This window comes from Odontesthes bonariensis, chromosome 24 (assembly GCF_027942865.1).
Source record: "Odontesthes bonariensis isolate fOdoBon6 chromosome 24, fOdoBon6.hap1, whole genome shotgun sequence".
In the NCBI taxonomy this organism is placed as follows: domain Eukaryota; kingdom Metazoa; phylum Chordata; class Actinopteri; order Atheriniformes; family Atherinopsidae; genus Odontesthes; species Odontesthes bonariensis.
In genome coordinates, this window is record NC_134529.1 from 19,339,675 (window position 1) to 19,364,834 (window position 25,160).

The window sequence follows — 25,160 nt, forward strand, 5'->3', positions numbered from 1 at the left end:
ACTAATGACATCCCCTGTGTGTGACCCACCTCTCTCGCTCTGCTTTGTTTTTGATGCTCTTGTCCTGGCTGATGGCTTTACTGTTTTCCATTGACATCTTGGCCTGGTTCGCACGCATCTCTTTGCTCTGCCTGACATTTATAACAAGAGGCCACACACAGGAAACTTAGACTGAAGCCATTTATGTCAGAATGTTGATCAAGCAACAATATGCCAATAAAACGTCAGCATCGCTCCCACACCGTGTTTGATCAGCCTCATATAAGACTGGGAATACGGCTGCATTTGGGTGTGTGCAGGGATGACTCACCTGTCATGAATGAGTTTGAGCTGCATGACCTGCTGCTCCTGGACAGTGGCCAGGAGTTTCTTAAGGTGCTCACACTGCTGTGTGACATGATTGTCCTTCATCTCCTGCTCCTCACTGCTGTGACTACTGATCAGCTCTGACCACTCTTTAGTGTGTTGTGCTGTGATGTCCTTTACCTGCACACGCAAACACCAGGGATACACAGATTAGGTAATTATTCATAGTTCAGGCCCGACAATTCCTGGCAGCTGGTACCTTCAATACCTTTGTTTTATGATCGGTGACTAGCGTTTGGATCTTAACTTCTGTCTCCTTCTTCAGCTCTTGGCAGTTGTTCTCACTGTAATTTTGTCACATGTTTTAAGTGGTGATCAAAGACGGGGTTAGTTTTACCCTCCATCTCATTCCCACAGTGTTGACTATGCTCGTTCAGCTTTTATTCCCACTTACCCCCGTTTCTTGATGGCTTTCTCGAACAGTTTGTCCAGAGTTGTCTTCTCTTTATCGTGCAGTGACACCATCTTATCCACCTGAGTGCAGTGGGCTTTTTGCATTACATTTTGTTCCTATGGGGGGGACATGCACCACTTTAATAAATACTTTAGTATTTAGTGCTACTGCACAAGTACAGACTGTATCAGATCAACTGATTTACAAAACAGGCAGCAGCGATGCACAACTGGAGTTATTAATTCAAATACATTCATACGTCGCTGTTGTCCACACTGAGTAGAAAGCCAACAGCTATTGTATTCAGTCAGCAGATGTGTCTGGATGATACTAATATACATGTGTTGTGCAATAGGGTTTAATACTGTGATTATTAATGAGGCACTATGAATGAGCCCTTCGTAGTCTCTATGGTGAGCGCCGGTCAAAGGAGAACTTTAGCAAGTCTAATTTCTTACAAAACATGAATTGTGTGCCTGTGTTACATGTGTACGCAATGGCCTGATTTTGTTTCTGTGTGCAGGCATATATACGGAGGCGAAGCAGTGGTCAGTGGAAGATGAAAGGCTGCATGGACGCCACTTGTTCTGTTTCTAGTCCTCTGAGCTGCAATGACTTTGAGGAATAAGCAGGAGCTTCTTTGCATTCCCAACAGATGGGTCAGCACTTAAACAACCACCTACCTTTGCGTGTTTCTTCTTTAAAGTGTTGAGCTCCTTCTGTTGCTTTTTAATCAGTTTAAGGTAGGTCTGCAGTGGAGACAGACATTTTAAGTTTTCTCATGCAGGGCGCATTGAGACACTTTGAATAAACCAGTCTATAGCAGCACAACAGTATAGTATAACTACAGTAGTTACCGTACTCTTATCAGGTACTCATTAAGGTAACTGTACATACAATTTGACATAATTATATAAACGATTGGTTTGTCACCTGAAATTGATAAATTAATACACATGCATGTTTACAGACTGATCTGTCATTTTGAGCTAAAAAAGTCAGGAATTAAAATACCAACCTTCATTTGCTTTAACTCATCAATGCTCACATTAGGCACAAGTGCAGTATCTAAAACAGCAGCAGAAATAGAAGTTTGTCTGTTTACAGAGTTTGTACACAGTGAACATGTGTTGATGTCTGTTTTGAGGTCAGCATTTACCCTTCTTGGTTTCGGTTGCGTTGTTCTGGGCAGAGTTGGAGGTCTGTCCCAGGTCTGAGCTGGCTTGTGGCGTCACATTGGCCTTCACCGTGTCTCCTTTACCCTTTCCCTTCTTGTCGTTCTTTGAGCTTCCGCTGGGAACATCTGCTATGTCATTCTACAACAGAAAAAGGACAGTTTAATTTGGGATGATTTTCCTGTGATATGTATGGATCTGCTGTGTATCTTTGCGTTTGTAGTCACGCGCACCGTGTCAATCCCCAGCGCCTTCATCTGGTCAGCTCTCTTCTCTGCTATGGTCAGAAACTTCTTTGGGTCTGAGAGAGCATCCACAATAGCTGGAACATAATAAAAATAATCAGTAGAGTACATCTCGAGAAGAACAAAAGTTTAGTGATAAGCATGATCGTTTGAATATGATGAAAGCTTTGCAAACAGCACTAAAACATGGCATTTTGACAGAGAAAAGCTAACAATTAAAGGGAAAGATTTTCAATTCTTTAAAAAAAAAAAAAAAAAAAAAAAAAAAAAAAAAAAAAACTTACTACAGAAGATCATTTTATTTTTACTGCAGAGCTGTTTATCTGGTAGGAGAGAAATCTTAGAGGAGAAAGCTAATAGTCACAGTAATGGTTCCTCAGTGTAAGCCCCTTGGCTTTATTTAATGGCAACTCCAATTGTCCTTCTCATTTGTATGCTTGTGCCTACATTAAACTGTCTGCAGACTCACTGTCATCATCATTTGTGCCGTGCCATTACTGTGAATGTTAAAACTAACCCACCCAAGGCAGAGAATGGAGAGAGTTGCTATGCTTTCCATTTCTACCCTCCTCTCACTACAGACCTCAGAAACAGTTCAATATCAGCCACAAACAACCTGAGAGCAATAAAATGAGGTATGTCGGCATGAAAAGCACCTATAATTCTAAATACTAAGCAGTGTCTGCATGCAGCGCTGCACGCGTGTGCTCCTGTTCCCCTCACCTCCGAAGCCGTCGGGCACGTAGGTCTTGAGGATGATTTGGCAGAAGATTGTAGGCAACGACAGGGGCTTGTTGCCTTCGTTCCTCAGAGAGATGTGACGGTAGCCAGCTTGCAGGCCATCCAGAGGCAGGATGCGCTGCCCAATCAGCTTGTTGTTGTCGTCATAGACTGCGATGCGCAGCACTGCCAGATCCGGTAAGATTACCTAGAAGGGAGGGAAGAAGGGGAAAGGTGGGTAAGAAGGAGAAGGAGATGGGTGGAGGAACAGAGGAGTCAAAAGCAGCGAATAACGTTCAGAGGATTTCGTCATTATTCCTGTTGAACTGGGAAAAGTCAGCTCAATTCATTCTTGTTTAAAAATGGCAAAATGATTTGGCAGGGATATCAGGAAGCTGACTCCTTTAAATTTAAAGCAGAAAGGCATCATTTAAGGGGTCGGTCCAGGATGAAACTGCAGGGGATACCATCAGGGCACAGTCACTGTGATACAGGAACATGATAGCACAGCATATCTGATTACTGACGAGGCCGTCTCCACAGTTAGCATGCATCCAGGTACTGGACTTCCTGAGTGTAGGTGTATAACTTGTGTCTGCAGATGATCTCATGTGTGCAGACTTCAGACAAAAGGGAAGGAGTGAGTCTTGTTAACTAGTAGTGTCAGTTTAAACAACAGGATAGGATGATTAATACGAAGACGAAAGGAACGGTAAGAGATAAGGCTGTAGAATACTCGCTGGAGAAGAATGGGTGGAAGTGCCATCTGTGTGTATGCTAACACATTCACAGCCTTGCTGACATGCTGTGTGAGTGCTGCTGAGGTGTATTGTGGGCTCATCTTGACAGCAGTGTGTATGCATGGTGGATGCGTGGCAGTATTTGAGAGCATTTGTGTCTTTATGTGTGGAGATGTGAGAGAAGAGTCTTGCCAGTAGCTCTGGTTACAATGCCTCTTTTTGATAGCACCGTATAGGTTTATGTGTGTGTGTGTGTGTGTGTGTGTGTGTGAGCAGAGCAGCACTGCGGCAGGCTGTGATGGATGAAGTGTGTTAGGAAGCTGGAGTCACAGTCATGGCTGAGAGACTTCTTATTCTGCTGAGAGCAGCATTATTATCCACACATTTCTCTTTGGCTTTCTATCTCCTATCTCTATCAGTCTCCCTTCAGTTTACTCCTCCATCTGTAATTATTTGTTTCTCTTAGTTTCTGTGGTTCCTTTCTTCTTTGTCCCCTTTTTCCTCTTTTTTGATGCATAAAGACGAACTGCGGTGGACTGTCTGTTCTCAACCCTTTTGTTTAGTTTCCTCTAGCTTTCCTCTGATCTGTTCCAACATTTATATTTGACATTACTCTCTCTCTTTCACCTTACTTAACTGTTACTAGTACTACATCTATTCCCTCCATCCTCTGTTGTCGCAAAAAGAAGACGGAGTAGCTTTTACTCTTTCCTCCAGACCAAAACCAGAGCGTCCTCTTCATTCCTCCTCTGGTTCCTATCGTCCAGATGTCGAAGCTTTTTTCCCCGACATTTTTCAAACTCAGTTTCATTGCATTCCCCCCCTCTTGTTACCTTTCTGAAAACAAAGGGCTCCTCATTGTAAGCAGGGTTCAGTCCGTTGTTCATCACCATGCGTGTGCGAAACTCTTTCCTGATGGTGTCGGTGGGCAGCCCGTACATGTCCACCTCAACATACGTGCCGATTTTTTTGTCAGACAAAAACTGTCCTGAGAACACCTAAAATAAGAAGGAGAACGTTATCAATATTTTTCAAATGTACAGATCTAATAATGGTGAAAATAATCCAGTAGTACCATCTGTGTAACTAACTGGATTAGTGTCGTGGTAATACGCGCTTACACCGCATGTATTTTTTGGGGATTTAACAGCACTCCTAAAATGAAGGAAGGGTCACATGACCTAACCTGTACGCTGCAATGTGCCGCTATGACGCCATCCACCGGCGTCTCTGAGAAAGGGTCAAACATCCTGTCTGACCGCCGCATGAAGTCAGGTTTCGGCAGGTACCTGACACACACACAGATGCACAGGATGAACACACACAGCAAATCTTTCTGCCATGAGGATAACTTCACACCGATGTAAATCATAATCCAAGTGTTTCTGCAAGTATTTTCTTTATCTGAGATAAGAAGCTCCAGCAGAGAGAGGTCCTCTGCGTGTGTGTGTGCTAACCAGCAGAGAAATATTAATGACTGTTCTCCACAAATGCCCTGATCTCTCCTCATATGAGACTTCCAGCATTTGCAGTAAAATCTCTGCCCTCAGGGACAGTAGCAGAGCCAAGGGACAGAGACTATGATGGGAGAGGAAGAGACAGATGAATGCAGAGAGACTAGTGAAGAGGAGCTTCCTTTTTCAAGGCACTTATTGGCTCTCCGGGGCAGATAGTAGCTTCTGGCAATAAGTAATGAGATGTGACCAGCTGTAATTGATGAGCCTCAGAGAGGGGTGGAGGGGGGGAATGAGGAGTGAAGAGCTGTTCTCACCCGCATGAGCCGTTGTACTCAAACTTTCCCTGGTTCAACTGCATGGCCAGATCTGAGACAACAAAAGTGAGAGTGAGAGGTGTGACATAGATTCCAGGTTTTACCTTCAAAATCACATCAAATACTAAATTTAAAACAAATGACCTAAGATTTAAAAAAAAAAAAAAAAAAAATCAGTTAATTCGTAAACATTTTGCGTATTTTTCTTTTCCCTCGTTTGAAAGATGGAGTGTTTTTTTTTTTTTTTTTTTTTTTTTCCCCCCTGACGTTTCTGCCCTCCTCCCCTCGATGCTTTATCCCACAGTAGCTCCGCCTCCTGTGTGAAGCGCCTCCAGCGTTGCACATGCCCCACACACAGCACGCCATATGGTCCAACCCCCTCTCGCCTTTGGACATAGGGCAGCAGCTGTTTTTCAACAGGCATCACTCACATTACAGGCGTGTATCTGGCACTTACAGTTTGAAAGATGTGACATTCTAAACAAGAGAAATGCTCAGTCCAACACTGAAAAACTGGAAGAACAAACAACTCGTCTGTATAAAGGCTCAGATGTGTAAACCTGCGGACATGTATGGCTTAACTTGCTTTGATGCAGCAACATCTCTGCACCATGAAGTGTGTAAAGTAAAACCGAACAGTGATAATAATGAAGGTGATGAAAGAGAGTAAAAAAAAAAAAAAAAGTAGCGATGAAGATGGATATTAATTGAAAAGGATTAGCAATATCATGTAATTTGATTAATTTAAAGCAAATTTGATTAAAACAGTTGAGACAGAATGAAAATAAAACCGATTTTCATCATTTTCCCAGTTCATCGTTAATTTGCAACACAAAATCTACTACTTTTCATTTCAGGAGAGTGACCGCAGCGACTGAAGGAATTGATTTAATAAAAATGCTTAGAAGTTAATATCATATTTGATTAAATGTGTATTAATTGGTGAATAGAGAGAAACTGTAAACTGATTTGATAAAGTTGATTATAGGCAGTGTTGCTGTGTTATTTTTATTGACTGTACCTGTAATTTGACATTGATCGTTCATAACAGCCGACTGACATTTCTCATTTAAAAACAGTTTTTCTGTCTGCGTTCCTTCAATGTCCCAGGAGTAAAAAGTTTGCCTGCAGTGGAAACGTCTCACGCCACAGTCATCATTAACTCCAGCAAATCTTTACGTTTGATAATATCGACAAGCTTGTTAAACCAGGTATGGGCAATCTTTTTTTTTTTTTTTTTTAATAACATGGTGAAGGAATGGCCTTTGAATGACTCTCTGTGACCTTTTTTGTTTCCTGCCTATGATAAATGTCACTCCAGAGTTATACGTCTTTTATTGGAAAACGACAGTTCATCCAAATCAGGCCTAAATTTTATACAAATTTACCACATTTGTGTAAACTTCACTGGATTTCTTGCCAAAGACACACCTCCAATAAAAAGTTACCTGAAGGGCTAGAAGAGTTTTTAATAACACACTGCTGCTTAGTAATGTTACTCCTGTCACTCTTGAGTGTACGGGAGTTTTGGGAGAGAATACGTATTTTTGCAATCTGGGTGAGCTCACCGACGAAAACAATTGACATCTTAATTAAAAAGTAATCAGGTTAAAATGTCTCTCTCTTTCCTCTTGGCGCATGTCCATTTGGATTAGTTGGGCTGCTGATTAGCATGTCCTTGTTCAACCACTCCGCACATCCAGAAGCATGATGAATGGTTGCACAAGGCAAGCGGTTACTTTTTGAATCGAAGGCTTGCCGGGTGCATTTATGTTGCCAATACGTATATATTGTTTGTCTGCGCAATAGTTGTATGGGTGTGTGTTAGGTCAACAGTCCCATGTTGCATGCTGTGGTACCTGGGGTCTGAAAGTTGAGCGAGACCATCTGGCAGCCTGCGTTCCAGAAGATCTGAGGCATGTAATTACTGGAGTCCACCCGACCTCCTTTGGGGTAGATACGGCTCATCTGACGCTTGTTATAGCTGTGCTCATGCTCAGGAAAATATGAAAAAAAAGAGAAAGAGAGCATGTGTGTTCTAGCACGTGTGTGTGTGTGTGTAGGAATTTGAGTGTTTGTATCAAACAGACTCCAGGTCTATTTTTAGTGTGAGCAGCTTGGGTCAAGCAGTCCCAAAGGAGAGAAGGAGAGAAAGAGGGAGAGGCAAAGTGTATGTGTGTCAGTCCGAGCTACACAGTCCAAAAGCACACCGAGCTCGAGAGGATTCAAGTTCTGTAACAGTGGAGTGAGGCAAATATGGCTGAGAAACATCAGCTCTGACGCACTAGTAAACTCTGATTTAGGTGACCTGAATTGATCAAGTTAAATCTTGACTGAAACAGAACTTAATTTTTGATGTTTAATGTAGTGTGCTGCTGCGTTAAGGACGGTGGCATAATGATCGCATAACATTCAGTGTTTCCATGCAAGTTAAAACATTGTGTTCTTTTCAAGATAAATCTAATGTGACTAGGATTCAACAGCTCAAAGGATACTTGACGAACTCTATGGCATTCGTCTTCAGATAACCCAGACCAACTGACTCGTTAAAAGACGACATGTTGTAGTGGATATTCCTCTCTGAAACACAAAGCGAGCAGATGAAAGAAGTGGATGAAGTTGTTCGATTGTGACCATATTATTTCTGCTATCCAGACCAGCACAAACTAATATGTAAACACAACATTTGAAATGATAGATGAAAGTTGCACGAGGAGGGACTTAAAGCTCACCCTCTGCAACATCAAAACTCTGAAACTTGACCGGCTGTGCATAGTTGACCATAGCTGACAGATATGGGTGGATGTTCGTGGTGGCGCCCACGTAGGTGTATTGAGCTATCAGAGCCTCCTCAGAGTCCTCTGGAACATCCCCACCCTGCGCAGGACAGGTACACATGCGCATACACTTCAGTCTTCTGCATCAGCACAGACGTGACATTTGTTTCTTCTAAAGTGCTGACAAAGAGCTTCCAGGTACTTGCCTTCTTGTTGTTGTCTTGGTCAGAAGCCTCAGAGATATCTGTGGCATCTGTTGCTTCGGAAACCTCTATCACCTCATCATCAGGTGCCTGGAAACAGACGAATCACATACACATACATATCCAATCCTTTTACACAGTTGTGTTGCAATTGTGTCTGACCAGTTATTTGAGGTAATAATAATGTTGCATATTGGTAGACTCGTTTCCAGTCACCTTCACATAAACAGAAATGCCACATTTTTCAATGTTTGAGGCCTGACTGCTGCTCTTTTGAAGTAGTCATCTTATCCCCCCCCACACCCCTGCATGCTGTGGTTTAACCCATTAAAACCTAAGGCTTCTTCTTGAGAATTGTTTTTATTTTTTAAATCAGTGGTTTTCCAGGAAAATCTAAAGCTGTCCGTTGAAACCTTTTCCTTTTCAGCTTCTTAAGAAACTAGAAAAGGGAAAACATTTCAGAGGTGAAACCGTCTCATCCCATCTACTACTGGGCGAGAGGCACATCCTGGACAGGCTGCCACACAGAGACAACCCAGCACGTTCACCATCACTGAGGGGAAACTGAGAATCACAAACATGCAGCCCAGAGTGGTAAAGATGTCAAAGGTACTTATACCACTAAATTGAAAAAAACTGTAGGCAGATATTTAGTTTGACATTCCGACCGTTTATATCTTTTATCATAGATTAATTTTTCTTTTTGTTTCCGTAGAAACGTCTAATCAGGAATCCCATGAGTTTTAGGTAATGTTATATTACTACTGCTGGTTGATTTTACCCATATTCTTGAAAGCTAAACTTCATTATATTTAGTCTTGCTTCCTTTTTCTTTTTTTTTTCCAAATGTGCAGGCATTTGACAGTGAAGCATTCAGTTCGACTGGATTTGGATGATATTAAGATCAGTATTGGAGCAAATGGTACAGAAAAAAAAACAAACAATCCTTACTGGTTTATTAAAATGCTGACTGGTTGATTTTAAAATCAACTCTTAACATGCCGACCCACCTTCTTGATACTGTTGCTATGTCCTTCCTCTTTCTTTGAACTGACCGCATTACTCTGGGAGACGCTGTTAGACTCTTTGTCGCTGGTTACCTCTGACAGAGTGCTAGGAGGCTCCGAATTTAAATCCTTTTCCTCAGCTTCTTTCTCTCCTACACCCACACACACACCACATAAAACATCAATTAATCTTGGAACACATTCTTTATCCATATATTAATATTTCCTTGTTACCATGCGTCTTTAGCTGATGGAGCCATTTAGGCAGGATTCTCATGTTTCATAAACTCTTGCTGACAACTTACAGCTTATGCGTCTATATAAGACACATATCCATCCAGTATAAAAAGGTACAATCTCTTATTTCAGATGTAAACACATATATGGTGTTAGGTAGCTGACCGTTCTCTGTGTCATCCTCATTCTCCTCTCCCATAATGATGGCAGGTGTGTTGGTCTCTCCTGCTTCCATATGCTTCTTAAAAGCCTCAAACTGCTCTGTGTTGCGCGCACACACACACACAAACACACACAAACGGTAATTGCAATGTTTTACACAGATAACGGCATATTTAAAGTTGAAGAAAATAATTTGCCATGTACATACTCTGCTCAACTTCAGGTTTCAAGCGCTTGTTTTTAATGAGGATTTTCCTCTTGAGCTCATTTGGAGAAGGTAAGGGGCGCCCAGGTTCCATCTGAAGAAAGACCATCACACCACATTTAAGTATGCATCAACCAGTAGTCACAAACTGTTCGATACATCAGGAAGAGAGGAAGGCCTCACCTGGTAGTTTTCGAGAGGCTGTTTGAGGAGCAGGTCGCCGAAAATCTCGTCGCAGTACTTGGCCATTTTGTACTGCTGTGGTTTACTAATATTACAAACATGAAGAAAAAAAACAAAACAAAACAAAGTATTGTATCCGTATTCTAAATGTGTCTAAACTCATAACCCCAAGACCAGAATATTGTGCACAGTTGGACACGTACCTGCAATGGTTTTCAAAGGACAAAATGACGGGGTAATCTGATGTTACAAATGCCGTCTCCCTGATGGCATGGATGACATCCTGTGGTGAAAGAACAAAACAAGACGAAAGGGAACGTATTTCATGTGAGAAAGGTAAATGGAAGCCATGACATGCAATATCACAGTAAGAACACAAGGGGGCAGGCACAGCTTATGAACGCATCGAGGAAGACAAAAACGAGGCTCTTCTCATCTTTGTATTTTGAGCAACCGCCGCCTGTCTGTCCTGCTGGTTGCAACCAGCAAACCCATCTAAGAAAAACATATTAAAGGACGCCTCAATTCCTACAATATGTCTGCAGGACAGAGGATGCTGGAGGTGGATATGAGTGTGAATGCACATGTCTATCCTTTGCTGAGACGTTTAAAAGAGGATCAGGAAATAGATTCAATTTAAAGTAAATATACACATCATGAACATAGATGTTCATCTGAGCGTGATCCTAAAATACAACTGACTTAATGCACAAAAGACGCAGCGGTACCACGCATCATATTTAATTGACGCTGGTTTAAAATTATGACTCTGAAGCAAGAATCTCTCTCTCTCTTTTTTTATTCATAATGCATGTTGCTGCGACTTCTTTCTCCGTGTGCCTCTTCCTCGCCTCCTCTGGAGGACGAATTGGAGATGTATAAACTGAGAATGAGGAGAGGGGCCTTAATCCAGAAGATGTCGCAGTGAAGAGAGCTGCATGTACTTTTCTGTTGTGTGCGCGTTCACCTTGAACAGAATGTCCGTGCACATGGCCTTGCCATGAGTAATGATGGGTTCCTGGTCCTCGCCTTTGCCATCCCAGCAGTCCAGCTCCACACATCTGATGAATAGCAAAAACAAACCTCACTGTGGGAGTGTGGACAAATGCACACGAAGCTGTACAGAGATGTTCACATAACATAATGTACAAGCTCTTTTTACACTAAAGCTTAATCGCATATATGTTAGAATGACACTCTTACATACCTGCATCCAGACAGCAGGACCTGGCGGTACATCTCTACCGATGACTTCCCTCCAAATTGTCTGCCTGTCAGGTAAGTGTTGTGGGAGGAGCTGATGAAGTAGTGTGCCAGTGGCTGGTCCATGTCTTGGTACAGCTCCAATCGGTCCAGGAACACTGGAGCATTCTCGTCTGACATCAGGTACCGACAAAATCCATCACTGGACATGTGACCTGGAGAACAGACAAGAGGGAGGTGGAAACCAGTGGGAACAGAATAACTGGCCAAACGATGACTTGCACTTGTTGCTTAGGGCTAATGTCACATAAAACAATAAAAGAACTAAAAAAACAACTTTTTCATGTAAAACAATAAAACAAAAATGGCATCAAACTGTTTTTTAAGGACATGCTGTTTATGAAATTGGACCACTTCACGTAATGTAGTTGGTTCTGTTTTTACTGTACTGTGTTTAAGCACTGTAATAATTGTTAGTTAGGACGTGTTAAACCTAGAGGGATATGGGAATGGCTTTCAGGCATTATAGTGTAAAAATGAATAAAGAAACAGAATTTAATATGGTTGACATTGTTGAAAGTAAAATGTCAGGCCATTGTGTGGCTATGCTGAAAGGACATCTGGAACACTGTTTTGAGGTGTAATTTTGGCAGATTACTCAGGCCCACCATGTGCCAAAACAACTATCAATTTGTCACAATGACAATAGAAACAGAGATAATAAGACAATTACTGTAAATACAGATTTGAACGGAAAACCGTGGAAGTTGTGACACAAATATTTCACAGAGATAAAAAAATATATATAGAAATTGCACTTCCTGTTTCCCTCCATTCCACTCTCTTACCTTTCTTCTTCAGCTCGTCATCCCTCTCATATTTGTCGAGGATCTGCATGGCCCTCTTGGGGTCGTAGAACGGAAACAGAATCTCGTTTAACCTTGGGTCGCGTTGGTTCTGTGGAGCAACGCACACACTCACAGTCATCCACATGTAGGTAAGAGTTACTCCCAAACAAACCAAATCTAGTGCAAACACTGTACTAAGGCACATGGCAGTAAAAGAGTTTTAAAAAATGATTTAATGTACAAATTCTAGATTGATTGATTTGTAAAAATTTGCTTAATCACTGCAGCCTTAAATTGGGAGCATTTGTGGTTGTCAAATCACAACAAACTGAGCTACAAACGAGTGCAGTGCTTAAATGTAGCTTGAAAACAGGGCAGCCATATGTGTTGGAGGGGTTACAAGCAGCTCTAACAAAACAGCAGCATCATAACATCATTATAGTGTCACTTGCCCACTCTGAAAGCCAGGTGGGAATTAATGCGATTGATTCCAGAGCGTGAAGCAGGACACACGTGACTGCACAGCAGCGGGACCAAGCAGGTATTCAGCCACACACAGGAGAACGGCCACAGAACACACAGCAGGAAACTAGATAAACCAAGCAGGACGCAACAAGACGGAAACCTCTACCCTCCTGTTGTCATGGCAACACCAATCAGACACTAGGAGGCAAACCATGCTCGGGAGGATATGGGGAATGGGATGAGGCTGGGCATGCAGAACAGGGGAGCTGGTGGAAGTTGCCCGTGCAGGCTGACTGCAAGTTAAAGATTCTGGTTATGTTATAGATGGAGTTTTATAGATGGGTGTCGTGCTGGAGGGCAACTTCTACCCAGAGCGGGATGGGAGTAAGACACGGGAGTTGCAGAGAGGGGCACGAACAAGCAAAAAACACAGAAACGTTAATGAATGATAAAGAGCTTACTTCATTCAGAAAGCTGACTAACTGATCTACTGTTAAATAATCAGTTTTGTTCCCATTGCTGTAAAGGAATTAATTAGAAAAAAAAAAACAAAAAAAAAACAAAACAAAAGGTTATGCTTCTGAAAATAAACACCCTCACAGTCATTCACACAGTCAGTCAGTTAAAATGAGAAAGCAGTCTTAACAAAGAGATCATCCTAAATGTTACATTTTTAGTAATAAACTGTTAAACATCTCCGTTTTGAAAATGTCGTCATTAGGTTTTTAACGTTTAATCAAACGCTAAACTGTGGAAGCAGGTTAGGCTGTCCAGGCGTAGTTAGTGCAGCAGGCGCAGAAACATTTGTCCTAATCATTTCCAACTCAATAGAGCAGCTCTCATCTGGGGGAATATTTCAACAGTGGAAATCATTATTCTGTTTAAGCACAGGGTAACATCGGTAGGGTTGTTTTTATTTGGTGGATTTCAGGTTTTCATTTCATTAATTCTGATTAGTTACAGTTACAAAAGAGTCCAGAATTTATTTAAAGAACCAAACAGACAAAAAGTAACTCACATTTTCTTGAAGAGCTCCTCTATATCTGTGCGAGGGCAGATCTTCTGTGTGAGAGCGTAGAAAATGTCAAAGGTGAAGTCCGATGGTTCGATCTCATCATTCTGTGGAGGAAAAACAGGGCCGTGTATTATATATGTAGCTGATTGGGTAGAAGTATTTAACTTTTATCGTTGTTTGACCTTTCCGCTAGGAAGGCCAAGATCCTTCAGAGCCTGAAAAATTCCCTTCTCCGTCTTCCCTGATGCAAATGTGCGTGTAATGCTAAAAAAGACAAGGAGAAGAGATGGAGGATAAGGTTGAGAAGGAAAAGTGAGTGAATCAGACTAACTTTACACTTACCCTCTAACAGGAATCTTCCCATTGACGTTGGTCAGGAAACACATTCTCATCCAACTGAACAAGAAAAGTTAAAGAAAAAAAAAAAAGACAATTAATCAGGATGATTGAGCAAAACAAAATGATACAAGGCATAAAAACCTAAAATAAATATACTAACTGTTTTTTGAGGCACGTCATCGGACACACGTTGTTGGCCTTAAAGTTGTGAATCACTGACCTCAAACCCTCGATCCACTTCTGCAAACAACAAACACAAACGCTGAGGACGCACGATCCCCTCAGCTCAGAACATAAACCCAAACACAAAGTCAACACGCAGTTATCCAGTTAGCATTAGGTTGCAAGAATCCTTTTAGGAAATAAACACAAGCAAACTAATTGCATCTGGATTCCCGCTAGCTGGGCAAGTTCCTTCACAAGACAGAAACGCTCCCGTATAGACGCTCATAATCATATATAAACGGAGCTGCTGCAAGGCCACAAGCAGTGATGATGGAAAACAGCTAGAGAAGGCCTTGGAGCTCACTGAGGACGATCATCTGCACGTTTTTTAGCCTCCTGTGTTTTCGTCTCTGTGCTTCATCTCCTCTGGTTCCACAGCAAATGATTACTGGCATCTTTACAAAAACATTAATTAAGATGACCGGTGCAGCAGGGGTATAGTCTGCATGGTATGTTTGTGTCTGCTGATGTAAATAAGCCTGTCATCTCCCGAGGTGTGCTACTTAGGGCCAGCTGCATGCTGGGAGGTGCTGATGGTGTCGTGGACTGTTTGTTGCGGATGTGTGTGACGGGGAGGGAGTGTGACAGATTAAACTGTGGGGGATGAGCCCATCCACCTGAATGTGTGTATGTAAACTGTCCGCGTGTACGGCCTCCCTGCTGAAGGCTGCTGCATGATTGGCAGCTCTGTGGCAGTGAGCCCTCCGGAGCACAAACAGCATTTGCAACACCAATCACCACAAAAACACCCTCTCATGGGAGATGGATAGAGGCCGACGCCGCGGTGCCAGACTACGAATCTGCTGAAACAAAACGTTCATTTTATGTGTGTTTTAAAACAGTTTTTCTTTCTTTTTCTTTTTTTTTTTGACACCTTCAAACCCCACTTTCATGCCAACCGAGTTCTGTCACTGCCAGTGGGCTCTTCGTCCTTCCCTGCACTTACTCATTTCTTTAGCTCAGTGAAGACACGGCGAGGGCTGTGGTAAGAATTAGGATTCTTGTGTCTTCATGGCACAGGCAGCCTGTTAGCAGCTTTTAAGATATAAACCCACTCCGATTCCTGAACTTAGTAATTAAGAATGATCAGACCTTACGTATTATATTTTTAAATCTATTTTTCAAACCTTCACTGGAGACTTCACCAAGAAATGAGTAGTATGATGTGACGTAATGCTTTACTAGTAACACAAATTCACTCGTATTCCAGGAATAATAATAATAATAATAAAAAAGAAAGACGATTTCACTATAATCTGGGTGAGCCTATTGATTGTGTTTGCAGTGTGAATAAGAGGCTTTCATTAACTTCTGCAAGGTCTATTTGGAAGATGCAGAGATGACTTTTTGAGGCTGCCACTGGTGTCTTCTCCATCTTCCCAATATTTGCCTCAACACTTAAGACTTTTTGAGATACCGTGTGCATGTGAAAACACATTCAAGCACAGCATCTCGACTGTAATGCAGGTGATTCACTTTTATTAGAATAAGAGAATAAAAAGAATAAAGCAGCTTCTGCTGAATCTAGTGCAGTTTGAAGGTGCCTTTACTGTGACGTGCAACACTTGTGCGATCGCACAGCTGGCCGGTCATTTCTTTGGTCTTATACAAGTAATCTTGGCACAACACAAAAAGAGAAAATAACAGAAAAAGCAGGGGAGCACGAGGGACACGGCAAGATATAGAAAGAAGAGAGAGCAAGAAAATGATTAATTCCAAATGTGTCAGAATTGATCAGAATGAATCAAGGCCTCATGTAGGAGGTGGCAAAGGAACCGCTCCGCTGTCTATTTCATTTCTGTCTGAGTGAAAAATGAGAAAAAAGGTTTTATGCCAGCCTTTATACGCAGTATATTGTTCATGAAATTGTGAATTCCTTTTAGATCCTCCAGCCTCTGAATTGCGTGCTTTGTGACCAACGCAGACATCCATCTAAATGTTTTAAAATTGCATTTTGAAGCAATGATACAAAGTTCTGTGAAGCAGAATTTTATTATTTAACGGGATTAACTGCAATATTGGTAATGGTGAAAAAACAAAATAAACAAAGAAAATATGGAGTTTTTGCAAAAGATTTCAAACTGCACTGACATAACACTTCAAATGCAATCTTAAGGTCGGTGCTACTTCACACTATCAGTCCTCTGCTTCACTTTGTAAGTTGTATGAAATGTAGTAAACGCATGCATTTACCCTGGCTGCTTCAGGGCTCTCTGCCACCATAAACATGAAGCTGAGGTTAACCAGGTCTGTGCCACTGCAGATGCAGATGATGCATCCGTCCAGGTCTGCCTCCGTCTTCCCGACGGCCTCGAATGATGACAAGATCTTAGGGTCCTGTGGAAGCGGATGGGTGAAAAGGTGGCCAGATACGTGTCGAAATAAGACACGTGACAGAAAAAAAAAAAAAAAGGCAAAAATAACCCCCACATGACAAATGAAAAAAAGTGTCCATTAAAACATTGTGAAGCATTTACCGGTATACTAAAATGCTAAATAAAGCACACCTTTTTCTAAATGCCAGCCTTCTGCCCAGGGCCTCACTGCAATGCTCAGAGAAATTGCAAAAAAACAAAAAACAAACCCCAAGAGATCTCACTCTACAGGCCTCAGTGTAATGTATCAGTGTTAAACATTTGCGACAATACAATCAGAAAAAGACTAATCAAGTATGGCTTGTTTGAGAAAGCCTCAGCACAGCTTAGGTCTGCAAAGTTCTGGAACAATGTCCTTGTGCCAAACACCTCACACCAGCTGTCAGGCACGGTGGTGAAGGGCTGATGGTTTGGGCTTGTTTTGCAGTCATTGTGTTGACCACAAACTCATCTATATACCAAAGTATTCTAGAGTAAAATGTAAGAACATCTCTCTGACAGCAGAAGCTCAGCTGAAGCAACAAGTCTAACACAGAACGGCTGAAAAATAAAGGATCAAGATGTTGCAATGGTTCAGTCAAAGTCCAGACCTTCTCCTGAGAACCAAAACAACTCAAACAGGGTGTATTTTATCTCTCTTATGACTGTATATAGCTTTAAATTCAAGGCTACATCAATTACAACAAAATAAAAGGTCATTTTAAATATGTGAGTCTATACATGATTAGACACGAGCAACACCACTTTCACTTTTATCCATAGTTGCTATGATTATTTTCCTAATAAAAATCTCCAGTCCTCAGCAAGCACGACACACGTCATGTCCAATCAGTGGAGCATGAAATCCTGAGAAACCCTCACTGTAAACGCACAGCATCGCTCCTCCCTCTCACCATCTCAATCGGATTTCAGCTTGCCACCATCGCCCCAGCGTAAGGGGTTAATGTGCATCGGTTAGATTGTTGAATTAACAGCAACACACAACCAGGTATGCAGCTTTGAAATCCCAGCCAGCAATCATCCAATCCCGTTCATCTCTGTTCGCTCATTAGATCATTTTTTAAACAGCTCGCAGGGCTTGTGTAACGATGTCGTCCTCTGAGGAGAAGCCCTGCTATCGCTCTTCTGTTACTAACAAAACAGCATGCAGCACTGGAACAAACAGGAGGAGCTGTTATCAGGCCGCAGTATCTGTATACGTGCCCTCACGCATGTACATAAACACACGTCCACACAGAGGACCAGACGGACAGGATTCACGCTGCTGTACACGGCACAACATGGGAATGGTTATGTATACACCGCTTATACAGTGCCTCCTGTCAGGATTCTGACTTTGGTAGCTTGATGGGTTTGCACTCTAATTAGAGGAAAGCGCACTCAAGGCTTTCTAATAGCAGCTTTCGTAACTCATCGAGTCGGCATGAGGCCAAATACTACAATATAATGTGTCACTGTCAACCTTACGCTGCATGAATCAATATTTAATATACAGAGGAACCCTGCAGGTTTGGGTTCGTGTGTACGTGGCTCCATATCAGCTAAATAAACAAACGATTGGTTGCCAGCTGCCGTGAAAATATAGAATAATGCTTCTGGTCAATCAGGATCAGTTTCCAATTATATGATAAGGATAAGTCGTTCTGACAGAGACGGAATGTCTTTGGCCTGATCCAGTCGTGCAAACTCTTTAACCTTGTGGCTCTCTGACAGCTTATCATCACACATGCACACATTTTTTCATTATTCCGTTGTGGGTCAAAAGCACAAGCCACGACTGTGAGAAACGGTTGCAAATACAACCTGCGGGTGAACCCAGCCAGGGCTGTATAAATATTAATGAGTTCAATTTTTAATGTTTATGTTCTGCCCCTCATGAATCTGCTATTTGAGAGAGAAGCTCAGCAGTTAGAAGACATGAGGGAGTCTCAGACAGGGTATTTTATTGCTTGAAGATACCACTGTGGCCTTGGCTAATTGAAGCATGAATAATGTGCCTAACATGACAGCCTCCCTCAATTTTACCGGGGGGGGGTGGGGGTTCACAGCGGGGGAAAAACCTGTTGGGGGGGGGGGGGGGGGACTGAAAACGTGTAATTTACGAAAGCAGAGAAGAGGAAATGGTCTTTCCAAAGGTCTCACCTTCGGGACGGCGCCGACACGAATACTGTTGATGAGGGAACACTCGAGAACCTGGCCTTCCTGGGAGAGACGACAAACGGGTGGAAGAGAAAACAAGGCAGATGGGTCACGATTAGCGCCATACCGTGCATTTTCTGACCTTGTACCTTCATTCATATATAGGATAAACCAGCTAAGATGGTGGAAAGTAAACCTCTCTTGGTGAGTTTGTTTTGCCGGTCAGTTCACCAGACACTTCGGCAGAAATATGAAGCGGCCTGTTGCAAACACTGGCTGCCATGTAGAATGCATCTTGTCTGCTCGCTGATTTTAATACTGCAGATCATAGCTGAAAACAGCCTCGCTGTCATGAATGCTGGAAATCAATCTAAATATCAGTTGAAAGCTGCCACAATGTGCACTGTGACATGCTTTTCTGCATCTGTCCAGGAACCAAGGTTTGTGTTCAGATTCAATTTCAGAAAATACAGTATGAGAATGCGTTTTTCTTTCAACTACTAAATAAAAAAAATTATAATTTGTGTGTTTTTTCCCAAGAACCAGCCAGAAGGTGACATAATACGGAAAGCATGAGCAAATGGAGACTCTACCTTTCCCTCACTCTTCCAGGTGATGAAAAAGCCATATTCGTCCACCCTCATCTGACAGTTGGGCTCAAAGATGTATGGGTCCTGCAGAGGGGGAGAAAAAACATTACTTTTTTGGAAGAGAGAAGGTTTCATCGATCACAGTTTCATGTGATACCACCACACATTACACAACCTGCAGAGATTACGCAATCAGACAAGATGAAGCTCTATGACATTTTCTAAGAATTACCTGCCTGCCTGCCTAAGGACACACACACACACACACACACACACACACCAACTGATGTGCAAATACATTCAGTATCTACAGGCATATTGTGTGCAAAGGAGATGAAACCTAGCGTTAAAGCAAACAGATATATACGCGAGTGCCATTATTTATCATAAAATGCAAACATCATCTGACATTAACCCAGTGCTGTATTTCACATATATAGCTTACAACCCTGGATATGAACGCGGGGCCATGCGTGGTAGCTCCCCATCTATCAGCCAGTGTAACATACCACTCAATTCAGCCCGAGTGTTGAAGTGGAACATCTACTTTAGTTTTTCTTTGCATTTTCCACTCATTTGAATTAGCTGAAAGTTGTGAATGTGTTAAATTAGCCTTTTAAACCTATTCATGAAATATAAGAGAGGGGGGGAAATAGCCTCGGTGATGGGTGCTGGGTCACTCTTACTGTATTGTTAGCAATAGGGGACAGTGTCACACACACACACACACACACACACATAATGTATTATTTCAGGACCCTGCTACCATGAGACAGACACAGGACAAGGCCGGCTTGTTATTTCGCTGTGCCCGATCTAAAACCATCATAAAAACCAAGGGAACAATCATGTTTCCATTAAGGCCCGCTGTAAGTGCAGTTAAGAGCTTGAATCTCTTTCATCTGAATTAAGAGTGACAGAGGCTTCACTTTATAGAGTATGCAGCATTGTGAAGGAGATGGTCTAAAATAAGCCCTAACCATTGGGCACATTCAGCAGCAGGCTACAGTTACACTTTCAGGTAAAGCAAAGATGGATGGAACCACTATTTATGCCCCTAGCTCCACATAGACATTTGTACATTCTCTTCTACATACCAAGTTAAGTGCAGCTCAGTGTGTGTGTGTGTGTGTGTGTGTGTTTCCTCTCCCCTTTTTGTAAGTTCAGATTTTTTTCTACCCTCTGCCTACATCACCGACCTTGCATCAATCTTCTGAACTGATAATTGAGTTAGATATTAAATCCAACGCTGATAAAGGACTGTTAGACGACGGAGCAAGCTGGCAGGCGACAGAAATAAGCGCTTGTGCGGTTTTCGGTGTCTCGAAGTTTTGGACTGTTATTCTCCGTCTTCAGCCGCTGTCAGTATGAGGCTGCTTGGTCCCCATGGAAACCAAACATTAGCCAGATCCTAAGTGATGGATTTCCAATCAGCAAGGTAATGAATACACACACAGAGGAAGCCCTTTGGCTCTTAGCATGATGGATTACACCAGATCTCTTTAACCTTTGACTTGCGTGTTTCTGGGCTGTCAAGAGAGGGAAAACCCATATTAAATGTGGGACACAAAGACAAACACGCTGTATTTACAGCAAATCTATAACACATTTAAAGCCTTTCTATCGTACTTTGCAGAGCTATGGGGAAACGGAAAAGGGATGGACGTGAAGGCAAAAACAGGCAACTTAAGCTGCTATTGAAGAGGAGGAACAAGATTTTAGGATTTTTTTGGACGGGGTGGCTATAACGTGTTGCCTGTATGCTGCATACTGAGAAACTAAAGACAACCTCTGCTTGTGAAGCTTTGAATGGTATTGAACACACACACACACACACACACACACACACACACACAAAGGAACAGGTTAACACTCAAGCACACTACCTGCCTCTACCATCTGTGTCTCGGTGGGGTTTCAGTCAGCGGAGAACGTTTTATGATAAAACTCAGCCCGTTTAGCATATCTGCCTGCGCCTGCTGCAGAGCTCCTCTGTGTCGTTTAAATCTACGTCAGTGTGCCCCGCAGCCTCGATTCGATTTAGCCATTATCAAATTACTTTTCAGATCGAAAGATGACTCACATTATAATTGTTTAGAATATAATTATTCGTTTATCCAAAAAAAAGAAAAACAACACGCAGAGGTAAAATGGTAGCTGTGTGCCTCATGTGACGTCATTAATGTTAACCTTTCGGGGGTTAACCTCATCGCCATTCAGGCCAACCCCTAACCTCGTCCTGCCTCAGCCTGGCTCAGAATCACAGCAGCAACACACCGAGGACCTCTTCAGAAGCACGGTGGCCCAGTTTCATTGCTCTCTTTGACACGGCGGTGGATTCGATGATCGCTCTCTGTGCACTCCTTCAGGTTTTCTCCTCTTCCTAAGAGGGATCCTCCTTCCCCTTCCTGCTCCCACAGAAACAGAGAGGACTGAGGGGATTTCCTGATGTGTACCGGGGGTACGTGCACGTCTCTGTGAGTGTGCGCGCGTTTGGGGCGACACGCTTTGATGATGCGCGTCATATGTCCTACCTAAGTGCCCTGATTAAGTTTAGCAGAGGAAACATGGGCAACACCGGCAAGACAGATGACATCAATGACGACACTGAGGATTATTTCTCTAAATGATCTTAATCACACAGTTATTGGATAGAATATCAGATTCTAACTGGTTATACCACTTATGAAATTTAAGAAGCATTTTGGCAATTTAGCTGTATGTCATAGATACAGAAAATTCAAATTATTTCACCATTGCTGGAAAAGTGAGTCATTCATCTCATGTTGTATACACTTAACTCATATATACGCACTGTTATCCATTTAGAGTAATTCTGAGCAAACTTTCCACGACCTAATGAGCAAGCGACAAAGTGAGTTCTCTAAAACACTGATAAAGCTCTGTTGTCACAAGGAGCGATGCAGGAAACCCTTCCCGCCCCGAGCAGTAACTCATAACAGCTCTTTACAAGCACTGCAGCCCCGTCTCACAGAGCAATCTACGAACGCGAAGTTGTTGTTTTTTTTTGTCTCCACTTTTGAGTAATCTTTTTCGAGCAACTCTACTTTCTGTAACCATCTAATTTAATTGAATAATTGTCGTGTACTTTGTTTTTCTCTGTGGTTGTTTCCCTATTCAGCATACTTATCTATCTACTAGCTAGTATTCCTTCTGTACTGCACATACTGGTAATTATTTTTCTTTATTCAGTGAGCTGAGCTGATGGAAACCCTCAGAGGACATGCTGCAGACATGCAGTCACCATGCTAAAGCTTCATAATGAGGAGATTCCATTTGGGCTGCTGGAGCTCTCACTCCAACAATGATGCATGGGGTTATAAAGGAGATGGCTCAGCTTTGTGTGTGTGTGTGTGTGTGTGTGCTTATAAGACTCGTGTTGTGAGAACGTAATCGGTTTACACAGTCACACCGGGGGCAAAAAAGCAAATCCTCATAATGTAGGTTACTATGTTTTATGGTGAAGACCTGGTTTAAGACTCGGTCCTCTGAACAAGAAAGCGACATAACTGCGCCCGTGCAACTAATGACTGGGATAAGGACAGTCATTAAAGTGACGGATGATAATGAGGCAGAGCAAATAATCAGCGGGGTTATTGGCAAACTCAGACAGCAGGCAATACACGCTAAACCTTCATCAGCTCAGCTCGCCTAGTTTATTGAAGGAAACAAGTTCCATCTTTATTGATCGGTTGACTGATTGACAAATGTAGCAAAGGGGTCACGCTTACCTCATCAAACCTGTCGAAGGAGGCGCCTTCCTGCATGAACTCAGGCAGGTGCTTCTGCCAGTTGAATTCGTAGGACTTTGTCATGGCTGCTCAAATCCCTGAGACACCAATGAAAGACGGAAAGAAAAGAGGAAATAAGTAAAAATCGGACACAACAAGCGGCTCCTGAACACAGTCAGTTACTCTCACTAACCTCCCAGCTGCACGTGGACAAATAAACACATATTTCATATATGTTTTTCTGCCTTAGAGTGATGGACAGAGATGCTGGCTTTTGCATTGAGTGATGGTACTCTCTGTTATTCTCTTCCCTGACCAGCTTAGAAGACAGCTTCTCGAAGTAGAAACCAGTCAGTTTTGATCTCTTATTTTCATTTGGGTAAGCAGTTACTGACAACCCAACAGAAGCCTTGCGACACCAGACTGCTATGGGGATGTAGTACGTCTATGATTGGTGGTGAGGCATAAGCAGCCAGGACAGGAGGAGGGAATGCCGGTGCACCATATTATCATACGGTAACTCCTGGATGACACCGAACAACACAGCGTATCTGACAGCTCAAAAGTATGCGAGGGTGGAATTTTCCATGAAGTCTCCTTTTATCTCGCACTTGGCCTCAAACCATCTGGATGTACATTGTGCTCCCCTTCAAACACAAAAAGAAATTCAGCGTTGATTCATGTGACACGCTGCACGTGTATCATCATGTAAGACATCCAGCTCAGGAACGGGAGAGGTGGGGGGGGGGGTCCTGAAAGAAAACTGTAATATTGTTGATGACACCACTCAAATATAGGCTCTCCTTACGTCAGCCTAAAAATGTGTCAGGCTAAACTGTGAGGGAGAAGCGCACTTGAGAATGTGACACACTATATATAGCCTGAGAGCTCAGCTGCTATTAAGTCATTGTGGGAATACTGACTGAGGTGTGATTTGGTTTTGATTAGCAGGTCTTTTAGGCTGTAGAGCTGCAGAAGAGGATACAATGTCTAACACACAGAATCGTGTCTATCAAGGAAAATATAGGCAGATATAAACCCAATGAGAGATGGGAACAGATGAAAGATGTGAGACAGATGAGAGAGTGGCATGAGAGCTAAAAGGGAACAGTGGCGGCGCAGAGAGATGAAGGAGTGTGATAGGAGCTGGCTGGAGAGGCTGAGGGAACAGTGAGGTGAGTGCAGGTGGGGGGGGGCAGAGATAAAAGACGATGTTACAGAAAACTACCTGCTGGCTACGCCACACTCCACCACCAGCATAACAAAGACAGACAAAGCCAGGGTGCTGAGATTAGTGAAGGCAGCCATGTTGGATTCAGGAAGGCTGCTCAATCAAACAGCGGCTAGCTCGAGTTACACTCACACCTACGTGCAGGTACGAGAAAAGATACAGTTACTGAGCTGAGACCGCGAACCCATCGCAGAATAGGAACACGTGCCACCACTTTTCTCTGCTGTAGGAGATGTACCATTTAAGCCAGGTCAGTAGACTCAATGATAAGCAAAAATGGGGTCAAGATCGAATAAACATCTCCAAAGACAAACACATCCAGTCACGGTGTGAACTTCCCAAAATATAGAGTAGGCTTCAGGCTGTACACCGTCGATTATTAAAGAAAAAAAAACAATCAACAAAATCTCAAAGAAAACCAATATATCTGAAAATGATTCACAGGGAAGATTCACATCTCTAATTTGAACTAATTGGGTTGTCCTGTCCTGTCTGATGTTAGCCTAGATCTCTCCACACTCACGGTATGCATTAGATAACATTTTCCTCAGTGGGATGAAATCTGTCCAATAGCAGCGCAGCATCTGAGGTTCTGCGAGGCCACGCCAGCCCGCACGCCGGGTCTCTGAGCTCCCGGATGTGCGAGTGCGCACGTGAGGAGCCGAGGGAAGCTAAAGGAAGTCAGTGAGGTCCGAGCCCCCTGTCCAACCCCTGACAATGAGATAATTACGATAGATACGAGCCCCGTGAGGAACGCTGTTCCCAGCTTCCTCGTCTAAAATTGCAGCTAGGG

The 25,160-nt window shown here is 42.7% G+C and overlaps 1 protein-coding gene across 5 annotated transcripts in view; it reads right to left on the minus strand.

The window, feature by feature from the left end:
- Positions 1-25,160, minus strand: part of plcb4b (phospholipase C, beta 4b) — a 57,410-nt gene that overhangs the window by 4,808 nt on the left and 27,442 nt on the right. For all 5 annotated transcript variants that reach the window (XR_012769031.1, XR_012769029.1, XM_075459881.1 and 2 more), the window contains 33 exons: positions 23,137-23,234; positions 19,388-19,468; positions 18,798-18,857; positions 16,474-16,617; positions 14,216-14,295; positions 14,059-14,112; positions 13,899-13,980; positions 13,720-13,820; positions 13,163-13,220; positions 12,237-12,345; positions 11,393-11,603; positions 11,153-11,246; positions 10,389-10,468; positions 10,186-10,270; positions 10,006-10,096; positions 9,801-9,896; positions 9,402-9,550; positions 8,395-8,481; positions 8,144-8,288; positions 7,907-7,991; positions 7,271-7,395; positions 5,412-5,463; positions 4,827-4,929; positions 4,474-4,638; positions 2,904-3,108; positions 2,169-2,257; positions 1,920-2,076; positions 1,779-1,828; positions 1,444-1,509; positions 761-876; positions 575-650; positions 311-486; positions 30-131 (listed from right to left, as the gene is read on the minus strand). Coding sequence is in view for 3 of the 5 variants with exons in the window: in XM_075459881.1 (XP_075315996.1) it covers positions 30-131; positions 311-486; positions 575-650; positions 761-876; positions 1,444-1,509; positions 1,779-1,828; positions 1,920-2,076; positions 2,169-2,257; positions 2,904-3,108; positions 4,474-4,638; positions 4,827-4,929; positions 5,412-5,463; positions 7,271-7,395; positions 7,907-7,991; positions 8,144-8,288; positions 8,395-8,481; positions 9,402-9,550; positions 9,801-9,896; positions 10,006-10,096; positions 10,186-10,270; positions 10,389-10,468; positions 11,153-11,246; positions 11,393-11,603; positions 12,237-12,345; positions 13,163-13,220; positions 13,720-13,820; positions 13,899-13,980; positions 14,059-14,112; positions 14,216-14,295; positions 16,474-16,617; positions 18,798-18,857; positions 19,388-19,468; positions 23,137-23,220 (3,458 nt within the window). In the remaining 2 variants the exon portion in view is untranslated. The remainder of the gene's footprint in view (positions 1-29; positions 132-310; positions 487-574; positions 651-760; positions 877-1,443; positions 1,510-1,778; positions 1,829-1,919; positions 2,077-2,168; positions 2,258-2,903; positions 3,109-4,473; positions 4,639-4,826; positions 4,930-5,411; positions 5,464-7,270; positions 7,396-7,906; positions 7,992-8,143; positions 8,289-8,394; positions 8,482-9,401; positions 9,551-9,800; positions 9,897-10,005; positions 10,097-10,185; positions 10,271-10,388; positions 10,469-11,152; positions 11,247-11,392; positions 11,604-12,236; positions 12,346-13,162; positions 13,221-13,719; positions 13,821-13,898; positions 13,981-14,058; positions 14,113-14,215; positions 14,296-16,473; positions 16,618-18,797; positions 18,858-19,387; positions 19,469-23,136; positions 23,235-25,160) is intronic.